General features: G+C 42.6%; 1 protein-coding gene across 1 annotated transcript in view; it reads left to right on the forward strand.

Moving 5' to 3' along the window:
* POGZ (pogo transposable element derived with ZNF domain) overlaps positions 1-15978 on the forward strand; it is a 75858-nt gene that overhangs the window by 17325 nt on the left and 42555 nt on the right. Inside the window, exons 4-6 of the mRNA XM_085082648.1 lie at positions 2676-2784; positions 10078-10257; positions 15211-15414. Of these exons, the coding sequence (XP_084938774.1) occupies positions 2676-2784; positions 10078-10257; positions 15211-15414 (493 nt within the window). The remainder of the gene's footprint in view (positions 1-2675; positions 2785-10077; positions 10258-15210; positions 15415-15978) is intronic.

Consider the following 15978-nt stretch of genomic DNA (forward strand, 5'->3'; position numbering starts at 1 on the left):
CCTGGGAAGCTCCCAGGTGGATTTTCAGCTCTTCCCAAAGATTTGAATCCTTGGGAGAAGATTTTTGGGAATTTGGGAAAGGAGATGAGAGTGGAATTTGTGTAAAATATGGATTTTTATTCTGCAAACCCAATCCTAACCCTAATCCCAACCCAACCCCAAGCACAGCTCCAACCCCCCCGGGGGCACCCAGCCCATCTTCAGCACCACCCAGGTGAGACCCTCAGCCAGAATTCCAGGGAAATTCCTGCTTTTTTTGGGAAAAAATCCCGTTTTTTGTGGAGTTTTTGGTGTCATTTATTCCTGCAAACCCAATCCTAACCGTGATCCTAAACCTGATCCCAACCCCAAGCAGAGCTCCAACCCCCCCGGGGGCACCCAGCCCATCTTCAGCACCACCCAGGTGAGTCCTTCACCTGGAATTCCAGGGAAATTCCTGCTTTTTTTGGGAAAAAATCCCATTTTTCATTGAATTTTGGGTGCTGATTTTATGTGGTTTGGAAATCACTCAAGGCTGTGGGTTGAGTTTGGCACCTCTGAGGTTTTTCCTGTTTGGTTTTGTTTTCCTGGGAAGCTCCCAGGTGGATTTTCAGCTCTTCCCAAAGGTTTGAATCCTTGGGAGAAGATTTTTGGGAATTTGGGAAAGGAGATCAGAGTGGAATTTGTGTAAAATATGGATTTTTATTCCTGCAAACCCAATCCTAACCCTAATCCTAATCCCAACCCCAAGCACAGCTCCAACCCCCCCGGGGCACCCAGCCCATCTTCATCACCACCCAGGTGAGACCCTCAGCCAGAATTCCAGGGAAATTCCTGCTTTTTTTGGGAAAAAAATCCCATTTTTTGTGGAGTTTGTGGTGTCATTTATTCCTGCAAACCCAATCCTAACTCTGATCCTAAACCTGATCCCAAACCCCAACCACAGCTCCAACCCCCCCGGGGGCACCCAGCCCATCTTCAGCACCACCCAGGTGAGTCCTTCACCTGGAATTCCATGGAAAATCCTGCTTTTTTTGGGAAAAAATCCCATTTTTTGTGGAGTTTTTGGAGTTATTTTCATGTCCCCCCATAATCGCCCAAGGTCGTCAGTTGGCAGTTTGATGTCTCTGAGGTTGTTCCTGTTTGGATTTGTTTTCCTGGGAAGCTCCCAGGTGGATTTGGAGCTCTTCCCAAAGATTTGAATCCCTGGGAAAAGATTTTGGGAATTTGGAAAACGAGATGAGAGTGGAAAATCTGGGAATGGATTTAGTGACAGATGGGTTGAATTCCAGGGATTCTCTTGGGTGTTTTTTTTTTATTTTTGGATTTTTCTGGGTGTTTTTTTGGGAATCCTGGATTCTCCAGGGTGTTTATTTGAGAATATTTGGGATTTTTGGTGTGTGAATTCCCTGAAGAATGACAAATCCCTTAAATTCCAGGGATTCTCCTGGGTGTTTTTTTGGGATTTTTGGGAATATTGGATTCTCCTGGGTGTTTCTTTGGGAATCTTGGATTCTCCTGGGGTGTTTTTTTAGGATTTTTGGGGCTATTTGGGGTGTTTTATTGGGATTTTTGGGGATATTTGGGGTGGTTTTTTGGATTTTTGGGGATATTTGGGGTGGTTTTTTGGGGAATATTTGGGAACATTTGGGGTGGGAATTCCCGGGATATTGGGATTTTTGGGAATGACCAAGCCCTTCATTCCCAGGGATTCCCTGGGTGGATTTTGGGGGATATTTGGGGTGGGAATTCCCGGGATTTTGGGATTTTTAGGAATGACAAATCCATGGAATTCCCAGGATTTCCTGGGTGGTTTTTTTTGGGATATTTGGGGTGGTAATTCCCAGGATTTTGGGATTTTTGGGAATAACCAATCCCTTCATTCCCAGGGATTCTCCTGGGTGTTTCTTTGGGATTTTTTTGGATATTTGGATTCTCCTGGGTGTTTCTTTGGGATTTTTGGGAATCTTGGATTCTCCTGGGTGGTTTTTTTTGGATTTTTGGGGTGTTGGGATTTTTGGGGTGTTTTATTGGGATTTTTGGGAATATTTGGGGTGTTTTATTGGGATATTTGGGGTGTTTTATTGGGATATTTGGGAATATTTGGGGTGTTTTATTGGGATATTTGGGGTGTTTTATTGGGATATTTGGGGTGTTTTTTGGGGAATATTTGGGAATCCTTGGGATAGTAATTCCAGGGATTTTGGGATTTTTGGGAATAACCAATCCCTGGAATTGCAGGGATTCTCCTGGGTGTTTCTTTGGGATTTTTTGGGATATTTGGATTCTCCTGGGTGTTTCTTTGGGATTTTTGGGAATATTGGAGTCTCCTGGGTGGTTTTATTGGGATTTTTGGGGTGTTGGGATTTTTGGGGTGTTTTATTGGGATATTTGGGGGAATATCTGGGGTGTTTTTTTGGGATTTTTGGGGTGTTTTTTTGGGATTTTTGGGGTGTTTTATTGGGATTTTTGGGGTGTTTTATTGGGATTTTTGGGGTGTTTTATTGGGATTTTTGGGGTGTTTTTTTGGGATTTTTGGGGTGTTTTATTGGGATTTTTTGGGTGTTTTATTGGGATATTTGGGGTGTTTTATTGGGATATTTGGGGTGTTTTTTGGGGAATATTTGGGGAATCCTTGGGATAGTAATTCCCGGGATTTTGGGATTTTTGGGAATAACCAATCCCTGGAATTGCAGGGATTCCCAGTCCGCAATGTCCGCCCCGTGCAGAGCCCCATGAACCAGGTTGGCATCGTGCTCAACGTGCAGCAGGGCCAGACCGTGCGGCCCATCACCCTCGTGCCAGGTAATTAGTGAAAATATCCTTAATTAGCGTTAATTATTAGCCGTTAATAGCGTCATTGGTGATGTCAATTGATGATGTTATTGTTAATGATGTTGTTAATAATGATGGTGTTATTAGTAATGATGATGTGATGTGAGGTTGGTGCAGAGCCTCGTGAACCAGATGAGGCTCATCACCCTCGTGGCAGGTAATTAGTGAAAATATCCTTAATTGGTGTTAATTATTAGTCATTTGTAATGTAATTGTTGGTGTCAATTAATGGTGTTAATGTATTATTAGCAATGATGATATTATTAATGATGATGATGATGTGAGGTTGGTGCAGAGCTTCGTGAACCAGATGAGGTTCATCACCCTCGTGCCAGGTAATTAATTAAAATCTCATTAATTAGCGTTAATTATTAGCCGTTCATAGCGTCATTGTCAATGTCAATTGATGATATTATTGTTAATGTATTATTAATGATGATGATGTTATTAGTAATGATGATGATGATGTGAGGTTGGTGCAGAGCCTCGTGAACCAGATGAGGTTCATCACCCTCGTGCCAGGTAATTAGTGAAAATATCCTTAATTAGCGTTAATTATTAGCCATTAATAGCGTCATTGTTCGTGTCAGTTGATGATATTATTGTTAATGTATTATTAATGATGATGATGTTATTAGTGATGATGTGAGGTTGGTGCAGAGGTTCACGGACCAGGTGGGGCTCATCAGGTAATTAATAAAAATCTTATTAATAATTGTTAATAATTAACGATTACTAGTGTGACTGTTATTATTAATAACGGAGATGATGTTATTATTAATAATAATAATGATGATGTGAGGTTGGTGCAGAGCTTTGTGAACCAGCTGGGGCTCTTCACCCTCATGCCAGGTAATTAGTAAAAATATCCTTAATTAGTGTTAATTATTAGCTGTTAATAGTGTAACTGTTATTATTGATAAAAGGGATGATGTTATTATTGGTAATAATAGTAATAATGATGATGTGAGGTTGGTGCAGAGCTTTGTAAACCAGATGAGGTTCATCACCCTCGTGCCTGGTAATTAATTAAAATATCCTTAATTAGTGTTAATTATTAGCTGTTAATAGTGTCATTGTTGTTAATTCATGATATTATTGTTAATGTATTGTTAATAATGATGATGTTATCAATAATAATGATGAGGTGAGGTTGGTGCAGAGCTTTGTGACCCAGATGAGGTTCATCACCCTCGTGCCAGGTAATTAGTGAAAATATCCTTAATTAGCGTTAATTATTAGCCGTTAATAGTGTCATTGTCGATGTCAATTGATGATGTTATTGTTAATGATGTTGTTAATAATAACGATGATGATGAGGTTGGTGCAGAGCTTTGTGAACCAGGTGGGGCTCATCTCCCTTGTGCCAGGTAATGAACGAAATATCGTTAATTACTAGTAATTATTAGCCGTTAATAGTGTCATGGTTGTTATTTATAATGGGAATGATGTTATTATTAGTAATAATGGTAATGGTGATGAGGTGAGGTTGGTGCAGAGCTTCGTGAACCAGGTGAGGCTCATCACCCTCGTGCCAGGTAATTAATGAAATCTCATTAATTATTAGTAATTATTAGCCGTTAATAGTGTCATGGTTGTTATTAATAATGGGGATGATGTTATTATTAGTAATAATGGTAATGGTGAGGTGAGGTTGGTGCAGAGCTTCATGAACCAGGTGAGGTTCATCACCCTCATGCCAGGTAATTAACCTAATCTCATTAATTAGTGTTAATTATTAGCCATTCATAGTGTAATTGTTGTTATTAATAATGGGGAGGATGTTATCATTAATAACAATGGTGATGGTGATGATATGTGGGAAGTGCAGAGCCTCATGACCCAGATGAGGTTCATCACCCTCGTGCCAGGTAATTAATGGAATCTCATTAATTATTAATAATTATAAGCAATTAATAGCGTTATTGTTATTCATAATGGGGTGATACTATTAATAATGATAATGATGATGGTGTGAGGTTGGTGCAGAGCTTCATGAACCATGCAGCCTCGTGCCAGATAATTAACCAACTCAGCCTTAATTCGTGTTAATTATTAGCCATTTATAAGCTAATTGTTGTTAATTCATGATATTGTTGTTAATGTATTATTAATAATGATGGTGTTATTAATAATAATGATGATGTGAGGTTGGTGCAGAGCTTCATGAACCAGGTGAGGTTCATCGCCCTTGTGCCAGGTAATTAATGAAATCTCGTTAATTAGTGTTATTATTAGCCATTAATAGCGTCATAGTTGTTGTCAATTGATGATATTATTGTTAATAGATTATTAATGACGATGATATTATTAATAATGATGAGGTGAGGTTGGTGCAGAGCCTCATGAACCAGGTGGGGCTGATCAGCATCCTGCCAGGTAATTAACCTAATCTCATTAATTATTAGTAATTATCAGCAGTTAATAATGTAATTGTTGTTGTCAATTGATGATGTTATTGTTAACGTAGAAATAAGGTGGAAATCCCAGATTCTGGGCTCTGCAAAACCCAGAAATGCCAAACTTCTCCAGGATTTTGCCATGTGTTTTTCCCATAAATTCACTGATTTTTCCCCCAATTTCCAGCCCCAGGTACCCAATTTGTGAAGCTGCAGTGGGAGTTCCCCAGCTGTTTTCCCACATAGCTCAGAATTACACTTTTACAAAACCCATAAACCCCAAATTCACTGATTTTTCCCCCAATTTCCAGCCCCAGGTACCCAATTTGTGAAGCTGCAGTGGGAGTTCCCCAGCTGTTCTCACACTGCCCTGCATTCCAGGCTCTACAAAACCCATAAATCCCAAATTTCCCAGCATTTTGTGATGCTTTTTCCCCCTAAATTAATGGATTTTCCCCCATTTTCCAGCCCCAGGAACTCAGTTTGTGAAGCTGCAGTGGGAGTTCCCCAGCTGTTCTCACACAGTTTGGGATTTTGCACTGTACAAACCCCATAAACCCCAAATTCACTGATTTTTCCCCATTTTTCCCCCAATTTCCAGCCCCAGGTACCCAGTTTGTGAAGCCAGCAGTGGGAGTTCCCCAGCTGTTCTCACACAGTTTGACAGGATTTTGCAAAGTCTTTTTTCCAGGATCTTTCCCATTAATATGGGTGAATTTTCCCATCAATTTTGATGAATTTTCCCATCAATTTCTGTAATTTTTTCTCTATTTTCCAGCCCCAGGAACCCAATTTGTGAAGCCAGCAGTGGGAGTTCCCCAGCTGTTCTCACACAGTTTGGGATTTTGCACTGTACAAACCCCATAAATCCCAAATTTATGTAATTTTTTGTGGTTTTTCCAGCCCCAGGAACCCAGTTTGTGAAGCCAGCAGTGGGAGTTCCCCAGCTGTTCTCTCACATGGCTCAGAGTTACACTTTTACAAAACCCATAAACCCCAAATTCACTGATTTTTCCCCATTTTTCCCCAATTGCCAGCGCCAGGAACTCAATTTGTGAAGCTGCAGTGGGAGTTCCCCAGCTGTTCTCACACAGTTTGGGATTTTGCACTGTACAAACCCCATAAATCCCAAATTTATGTAATTTTTCCCCAATTTCCAGCCCCAGGAACCCAATTTGTGAAGCTGCAGTAGGAGTTCCCCAGGTGTTCTCTCACAGTTTGGGATTTTGCACTGTACAAAACCCATAAACCCCAAATTCACTGATTTTTCCACATTTTTCCCCAATTTCCAGCCCCAGGTACCCAATTTGTGAAGCCAGCAGTGGGAGTTCCCCAGCTGTTCTCACACATATTCCCAGGATTTTGCCATGTGTATTTTCCAGGATTTTTCCATGTGTTTTTCCCATCAATTTTGATGAATTTTCCCATAAATTAATGAATTTTTTTCCCCATTTTGCAGCCCCAGGTACCCAATTTGTGAAGCTGCAGTGGGAGTTCCCCAGCTGTGCTCACACAGTTTGGGATTTTGCACTGTACAAACCCCATAAATCCTAAATTTATATAATTTTTTCCCAATTTCCAGCCCCAGGTACCCAATTTGTGAAGCCAGCAGTGGGAGTTCCCCAGCTGTTCTCACACAGTTTGGGATTTTGCACTGTACAAACCCCATAAATCCCAAATTTATGTAATTTTTTCCCATTTTCCAGCCCCAGGTACCCAATTTGTGAAGCTGCAGTGGGAGTTCCGCAGCTGTTCTCACACAGATTTCTAGGATTTTGCCACGAGTTTTTTCCAGGATTTTGCAGTGTGTTTTCCCCATTAATTTGGGTGAATTTTCCCATTAATTTGGGTGAATTTTCCCATTAATTTTTGGGATTTTTTCCCAATTTCCAGCCCCAGGTACCCAGTTTGTGAAGCTGCAGTGGGAGTTCCCCAGCTGTTCTCACACAGTTTGGGATTTTGCACTGTACAAACCCCATAAATCCCAAATTTATGTAATTTTTTGTGGTTTTTCCAGCCCCAGGAACTCAATTTGTGAAGCTGCAGTGGGAGTTCCCAGCTGTTCTCACACATAGCTCAGAATTACACTTTTACAAAACCCATAAACCCCAAATTCACTGATTTTTCCTCATTTTTCCCCCAATTTCCAGCCCCAGGTACCCAATTTGTGAAGCTGCAGTGGGAGTTCCCCAGCTGTTCTCACACAGTTTGACAGGATTTTGCAAAGTCTTTTTTCCAGGATTTTTCCCATTAATTTTGGTGAATTTTCCCTTTAATTTTGATGAATTTTCCCATCAATTTTGGTGAATTTTCCCATTAATTTGGGTGAATTTTCCCGTTAATTTTTTGTGATTTTTCCCCATTTCCAGCCCCAGGCACTCAGTTTGTGAAGCCAGCAGTGGGAGTTCCCAGCTGTTCTCTCACATGGCTCAGAATTACACTTTTACAAAACCCATAAACCCCAAATTCACTGATTTTTCCCCATTTTCCCCCAATTTCCAGCCCCAGGTACCCAATTTGTGAAGCTGCAGTGGGAGTTCCCCAGCTGTTCTCTCACAGTTTGACAGGATTTTGCAAAGTCTTTTTTCCAGGATTTTTCCCATTAATTTTGGTGAATTTTCCCTTTAATTTTGATGAATTTTCCCATTAATTTGGGTGAATTTTCCCATGAATTTTGGTGAATTTTCCCTTTAATTTTGGTGAATTTTCCCTTTAATTTTGATGAATTTTCCCATTAATTTTGGTGAATTTTCCCTTTAATTTTGATGAATTTTCCCATCAATTTCTGTAATTTTTTCTCTATTTTCCAGCCCCAGAAACCCAATTTGTGAAGCTGCAGTGGGAGTCCCCCAGCTGTTCTCACACAGTTTGGGATTTTGCACTGTACAAACCCCATAAACCCCAAATTCACTGATTTTTCCCCATTTTTTCCCAATTTCCAGCCCCAGGTACCCAATTTGTGAAGCTGCAGTGGGAGTTCCCCAGCTGTTCTCTCACAGCCCTGCATTCCAGGCTCTATAAAACCCATAAATCCAAACTTTTTCAGGATTTTCCATGTGTTTTTCCCATAAATTAATGAGTTTTTCCCCATTTCCAGCCCCAGGCACCCAATTTGTGAAGCTGCAGTGGGAGTTCCCCAGCTGTTCTCACACTGTTTGACAGGATTTTGCAAAGTCTTTTTTCCAGGATTTTTCCCATTAATTTGGGTGAATTTTCCCATCAATTTTGATGAATTTTCCCATCAATTTGGGTGAATTTTCCCATCAATTTTGGTGAATTTTCCCTTTAATTTTGGTGATTTTTCCCTTTAATTTTGTTGAATTTTCCCATCAATTTCTGTAATTTTTTCCCATTTTCCAGCCCCAGGCACCCAATTTGTGAAGCTGCAGTGGGAGTTCCCCAGCTGTTCTCACACAGTTTGGGATTTTGCACTGTACAAAACCCATAAATCCCAAATTTATGTAATTTTTTCTCTATTTTCCAGGCCCAGGAACCCAATTTGTGAAGCCAGCAGTGGGAGTTCCCCAGCTGTTCTCTCACATGGCTCAGAATTACACTTTTACAAAACACATAAACCCCAAATTCACTGATTTTTCCCCATTTTTCCCCCAATTTCCAGCCCCAGGTACCCAATTTGTGAAGCCAGCAGTGGGAGTTCCCCAGCTGTTCTCACACAGTTTGGGATTTTGCACTGTACAAACCCCATAAATCCCAAATTTATGTAATTTTTTGTGGTTTTTCCAGCCCCAGGAACTCAATTTGTGAAGCTGCAGTGGGAGTTCCCCAGCTGTTCTCTCACATGGCTCAGAATTACACTTTTACAAAACCCATAAACCCCAAATTCACTGATTTTTCCCCATTTTTCCCCCAATTTCCAGCCCCAGGTACCCAGTTTGTGAAGCTGCAGTGGGAGTTCCCCAGCTGTTCTCTCACAGTTTGGGATTTTGCACTGTACAAACCCCGTAAACCCCAAATTTCTGTAATTTTTTCCCAATTTCCAGCCCCAGGAACCCAATTTGTGAAGCCAGCAGTGGGAGTTCCCCAGCTGTTCTCACACAGTTTGGGATTTTGCACTGTACAAACCCCATAAATCCCAAATTTATGTAATTTTTTCCTATTTTCCAGCCCCAGGAACCCAATTTGTGAAGCCAGCAGTGGGAGTTCCCCAGCTGTTCTCACACAGATTTCTAGGATTTTGCCACGAGTTTTTTCCAGGATTTTGCAGTGTGTTTTCCCCATTAATTTGGGTGAATTTTCCCATTAATTTGGGTGAATTTTCCCTTTAATTTTTTGTGATTTTTCCCCATTTTCCAGCCCCAGGAACCCAATTTGTGAAGCCAGCAATGGGAGTTCCCCAGCTGTTCTCACACATGGCTCAGAATTACACTTTTACAAAACCCATAAACCCCAAATTCACTGATTTTTCCCCATTTTTCCCCCATTTTCCAGCCCCAGGTACCCAATTTGTGAAGCCAGCAGTGGGAGTCCCCCAGGTGTTCTCACACTGCCCTGCATTCCAGGCTCTACAAAACCCATAAATCCCAAATTTATGTAGTTTTTTCCCAATTTCCAGCCCCAGGTACCCAATTTGTGAAGCCAGCAGTGGGAGTTCCCCACCTGTTCTTACACAGTTTGACAGGATTTTGCCATGTGTATTTTCCAGGATTTTTCCATGTGTTTTTCCCATCAATTTTGATGAATTTTCCCATAAATTAATGAATTTTTTTCTCCATTTTGCAGCACCAGGTACCCAGTTTGTGAAGCCAGCAGTGGGAGTTCCCCAGCTGTTCTCACACTGCCCTGCATTCCAGGCTCTACAAAACCCATAAATCCCAAATTTATGTAATTTTTTCCCAATTTCCAGCCCCAGGAACCCAATTTGTGAAGCCAGCAGTGGGAGTTCCCCAGGTGTTTTCCCACATGGCTCAGGTCAGACCTGCCAGCACGGTTCCTGTCCGGCCCAGCGCCAACACCTTCACCACAGTCATCCCTGCCACCCTCACCCTGAGGAGTGCTGCTCCCCAGACACAGCCCCAGCAGCAGAGTGAGTGAGAAACCCAAAAAAATCCCAAATTCTGGGGGGTTTGGGATGGGAAATACCAAATTCGGGGGGTTTGGGATGGGAAATAATGAATTTGGGGAGGAATTCTCACTGAAATCCCAAATTCTGGGGGGTTTGGGATGGGAAATAATGAATTTGGGAGGGGATTGGGATGGGAAATCCTGAATTTGGGGATGTTTGGGATGGGAAATCCTGAATTTCAGGGGGTTTGGGATGGGAAACACTGAATTTTGGGGGGTTTGGGATGGGAAATCCTGAATTTCAGGGGGGTTCGTAACGGGAAATCTGAAATTTTTGGGGAAATTCTCACTGAAATCCCAGATTCAGGGAGGGTTTGGAATAGGAAATCCCAGATTTGGGAGGGTTTGGACTGGGAAATCCCAAATTCAGGGAGGAATTCTCACTGAAATCCCAAATTCTGGGGGGTTTGGGATGGGAAATCCTGAATTTGGGGAGGAATTCCCACTGAAATCCTAAATTCTGGGGGGTTTGGGATGGAAAATCTGAATTTCAGGGGGTTTGGGATGGGAAATCCCAAATCTGGGGGGAAATTCTCACTGAAATCCCAAATTTGGAGAAGAATTCTCACTGAAATCCTGAATTTTGGGGGGTTTGGGATGGGAAATCCTGAATTTCGGGGGGTTTGGGATGGGAAATCCTGAATTTCAGGGGGTTTGGGGTGGTAAATCCTGAATTTCGAGGGGTTTGGGATGGAAAATCCTGAATTTTGGGGAGGTTCATAATGGGAAATCTGAAATTTTTGGGGAAATTCTCACTGAAATCCCAAATTTGGAGAAGAATTCTCACTGAAATCCCAAATTTGGGGGGGTTTGGGATGGGAAATCCTGAATTTTGGGGTGTTTGAGGTTCTGACCCTGAGGAGTGCTGCACCCCAGACCCAGCCCCAGCAGCAGAGTGAGTGAGAAACCCCAAAAAATCCCAAATTCTGGGGAGTTTGGGATGGGAAATAATGAATTTGGGGAGGAATTCTCACTGAAATCCCAAATTCTGGGGGGGTTGGGATGGGAAATCCTGAATTTCGGGGAGGTTCGTAATGGGAAGTCTGAAATTTTTGGGGAAATTCTCACTGAAATCCCAAATTCAGGGAGGAATTCTCACTGAAATCCCAAATTCAGGGAGGAATTCTCACTGAAATCCCAAATTCAGGGGGGTCTGGGATGGGAAATACCAAATTTGGGGAGGAATTCCCACTGAAATCCCAAATTTGGGGAGGAATTCCCACTGAAATCCCAAATTTGGGGAGGAATTCCCACTGGAATCCCAGTGGAGTTCAGAGTTGGGTTTGGGGTTCTGACCCTGAGGAGTGCTGCACCCCAGACACAGCCCCAGCAGCAGAGTGAGTGAGAAACCCAAAAAATCCCAAATTCTGGGGGGGTTGGGATGGGAAATAATGAATTTTGGGGTGTTTGGGATGGGAAATCCTGAAGTTTGGGGGGTTTGGGATGGGAAATCCTGAATTTTGGGGTGTTTGGGATGGGAAATCCCAAGTTCGGGGAGGTTCGTAATGGGAAATCTGAAATCGGGGGAGGAATTCTCACTGAAATCCTGAATTCTGGGGGAGTTTGGAATAGGAAATCCCAAATTCAGGGTGGTTTGGAATGGGGGATCCCAAATGCAGGAGAGTTTGGAATGGGGAATCCTAAATTCTGGGGGAAAGTCCCATTGAAATCCCAAATTCAGGGAGGGTTTGGAATAGGAAATCCCAGATTTGGGAGGGTTTGGACTGGGAAATCCCAATTTCAGGGAGGAATTCTCACTGAAATCCTGAATTTGGGGAGGAATTCTCACCGAAATCCCAAATTCTGGGGGGTTTGGGATGGGAAATCCCAAATTTGGAGAGGAATTCCCACTGAAATCCTGAATTTGGGGGGTGTTGGGATGGGAAATCCTGAATTTCGGGGTGTTTGGGATGGGAAATCCTGAATTTTGGGAGGAATTCTCTCTGAAATCCCAAATTTGGAGAAGAATTCTCACTGAAATCCTGAATTTTGGGGTGTTTGGGATGGGAAATCATGAATTTTGGGGTGTTTGGGATGGGAAATTCTGAATTCTGGGGGGTTTGGGGTTCTGACCCTGAGGAGTGCTGCACCCCAGATACAGCCCCAGCAGCAGAGTGAGTGAGAAATAAAAATATCCCACTGAAATCCCAAAAAATCCCAAATTTTAGGGAGTTTGGGATGGGAAATATTGAATTTGGGAGGGGATTGGGATGGGAAATAATGAATTTTGGGGGGTTTGGGATGGGAAATCCTGAATTTTGGGGGGTTTGGGATGGGAAATCCTGAATTTTGGGGGGGTTCGTAATGGGAAATCTGAAATTTTTGGGGAAATTCTCACTGAAATCCCAAATTCAGGGAGGGTTTGGAATAGGAAATCCCAAATTTGGGAGGGTTTGGACTGGGAAATCCCAAATTCAGGGAGGAATTCTCACTGAAATCCTGAATTTGGGGAGGAATTCCCACTGAAATACCAAATTTGGAGAAGAATTCTCACTGAAATCCCAAATTCTGGGGTGTTTGGGATGGGAAATCCCAAATTTGGAGAGGAATTCTCACTGAAATCCTGAATTTGGGGGGTTTTGGGATGGGAAATCCTGAATTCTGGGGGGTTTGGGGTTGTGACCCTGAGGAGTGCTGCACCCCAGACACAGCCCCAGCAGCAGAGTGAGTGAGAAATAAAAATATCCCACTGAAATCCCAAAAAATCCCAAATTTTGGGGAGTTTGGGATGGGAAATAATGAATTTGGGAGGGGATTGGGATGGGAAATCCTGAATTTGGGGATGTTTGGGATGGGAAATCCTGAATTTCGGGGGGTTTGGGATGGGAAATCCTGAATTTCGGGGGGTTTGGGATGGGAAATCATGAATTTCGGGGGGTTTGGGATGGGAAATCCTGAATTTCAGGGGGTTTGGGATGGGAAATCATGAATTTCGGGGGGTTTGGGATGGGAAATCCTGAATTTTGGGGAAATTCTCACTGAAATCCCAGATTCAGGGAGGGTTTGGAATAGGAAATCCCAGATTTGGGAGGGTTTGGACTGGGAAATCCCAAATTCAGGGAGGAATTCTCACTGAAATCCTGAATTTGGGGAGAAATTCTCACTGAAATCCCAAATTCTGGGGGGTTTGGGATGGGAAATCCCAAATTTGGAGAGGAATTCCCACTGAAATACCAAATTCAGGGGTGTTTGGGATGGGAAATCCTGAATTTGGGGAGTTTGGGATGGGAATTCCCACTGAAATCCCAAATTTGCAGGGGAATTCTCATTGAAATCACAAGTTCTGGGGTCTTTGCAATGGGAAATTCCAAATTTGGGGAAGAATTCCCACTGAAATCCTAAATTCAAGGAGGAATTCCCACTCAAGTCCCAAATTTGGTGAGGAATTCTCACTGAAATCCCAAATTCAAGGAGGAATTCCCACTCAAATCCCAAACTGGAGGAGGAATTTTCACTGAAATCCGAAATTCTGGGATGTTTGGAATGGGAAATCCCAAATTTGGGGTGGTTTGGGATGGAGGATCCCAAGTTTGGGGAGGTTTGTAATGGGAAACCTGAAATTTGGGGGGAAATTCTCACTGAAATCCCAAATTTCCCTAAAATTCACATGAATTTCCCTGGAATTTCCTTGGAATTTCCCTGCAATTCCCTCGAATTTCACCCAAATTTCACTTGAATTCATTTGAATTTTCCTGGAAATTCACTTGACTGTCACTTGACTTTGACTTTCATTTGACTTTCCCTGCAATTGACTTGAATTTCCCTAAAATTCACATGAATTTCCTTGGAATTCCCTTGGAATTTCCCTGCAATTCCCTCGAATTTCACTCCAATTTCACCATAATTTCTCTGGAATTCCACCAGAATTCCCATCTTCCATCCCCTGGGTTTTTATTTCTGAGGAATTTCAGTGGAATTCACTTGGATTTTCCTGGAAATTCACTTGACTTTCACTTGACTTTGACTTTCACTTGACTTTCCCTGCAATTGACTTGAATTTCCCTTGAATTTCCCTGCAATTCCCTTGACTTTCACTCAAATTTCACTCAAATTTCACTGGAATTCACTTGAATTTTCCTGGAAATTCACTTGAATTTCACTTGACTTTGACTTTCACTTGACTTTCCCTGCAATTCACTTGAATTTCACTCAAATTTCACTGGAATTCACTTGAATTTTCCTGGAAATTCACTTGAATTTCACTTGACTTTGACTTTCACTTGAATTTCCCTAAAATTCCTGTGAATTTCCTTTAATTCCCTTGAATTTCACTCAAATGTCACTTAAATTTCACCCAAATTTCACTCAAATTTCACCAAAATTTCACCCAAATTTCACCCAAATTTCACCATAATTTCTTTGCAATTCCACCACAATTCCCATCTCCCATCCCCTGACAATTATTTTAGGATAGTTCCACCCCAATTCTCTCTCTCCCCCAATTTTTTGGGATAATTTCACCAGAATTCTCTCTCTCTGTCTTCCTCTTCACTTGAGTTTCACTTGACTTTCCCTGGAATTCTCTGGAATTTCCTTGGAATTTTCCTGGAATTTCCTTGGAATTCCCTTGAATTTCACCCAAATTTCACTCAAATTTCACTGGAATTCACTTGAATTTTCCTGGAAATTCACTTGACTTTCACTTGACTTGGACTTTCACTTGAATTTCGCTAAAATTCATGTGATTTTCCCTGCAATTCCCTTGAATTTCACCCAAATTTCACCATAATTTCACCCAAATGTCACCATAATTTCACTCAAATTTCACCCAAATTTCACCATAATTTCTCTGCAATTCCACCACAATTCCCATCTCCCATCCCCTGACAATTATTTTAGGATAATTCCACCCCAACTCTCTCTCTCCCCTATATTTTTCAGGATAATCTCACCGGAATTCTCTCTTTTCCCGCAGTGAGCATCGCCAGCTTCGTGACGGTGAAGAGGCCAGGGGTGCCAGGGGACAGCGCTGGCCCGGGAGCTGGCCAAGGAGGTGGCCCAGGGGGTGGCCCAGGAGGTGGCCAGGGTGGCAGTGAGGTGGCCAAGGTGGCAGCTGGCGCTGGCCCTGGCTCTGCCCACGGCCCCAGCGGCAGCCCTGCGGCACAGCGAGCGCCAGGCAGCGAGGGGACAGCGGCTGCTGCCGCCAGGAAAGGTCAGCCTGGGCTGCCAAGGGTTAAATCCCAAAATATCCTGAAGTATCATGGGTTGGGAGGGGTTAAAATCCCAAAAATTCTGGTCCAAAATGGGGGTGAAACTCCAAAAATCCTGGTTCCAGAGGGGTTAAAATCCCAAAAATCCCAACTCTGAGACCCCAAAGGCCAGGAAAGGTCAGCCTGGGCTGCCAAGGGTTAAATCCCAAAAATTCTGGTTCCAGAGGGGTTAAAATCCCAAAAATTCTGGTTCCAGAGGGGTTAAAATCCCAAAAATCCCAGTTTCAGAGGGTTCAGGCACTCTGAGATCCCAAAAATCCCAGGGCCAAGATTCCAAAAATCTCAAGTCTGAGATGCCAAAATCCCAACTCTGAGATCCCAAAATCCCAACTCTGAGATCCCAAAAACCTCAAGTCTGAGTTTCGAAAAATCGCGACTCTGAGATGCCAAAATCTGAACTCTGAGATGTCAAAAATCCCGACACTGAGATCCCAAAATCTCAACTCTGAAATCCCAACTTCCCAACTCTGACA

This window comes from Lichenostomus cassidix, chromosome 25, assembly GCF_008360975.1.
Source record: "Lichenostomus cassidix isolate B80296 chromosome 25, HeHo_3.0, whole genome shotgun sequence".
Lineage (NCBI taxonomy): Eukaryota > Metazoa > Chordata > Aves > Passeriformes > Meliphagidae > Lichenostomus > Lichenostomus cassidix.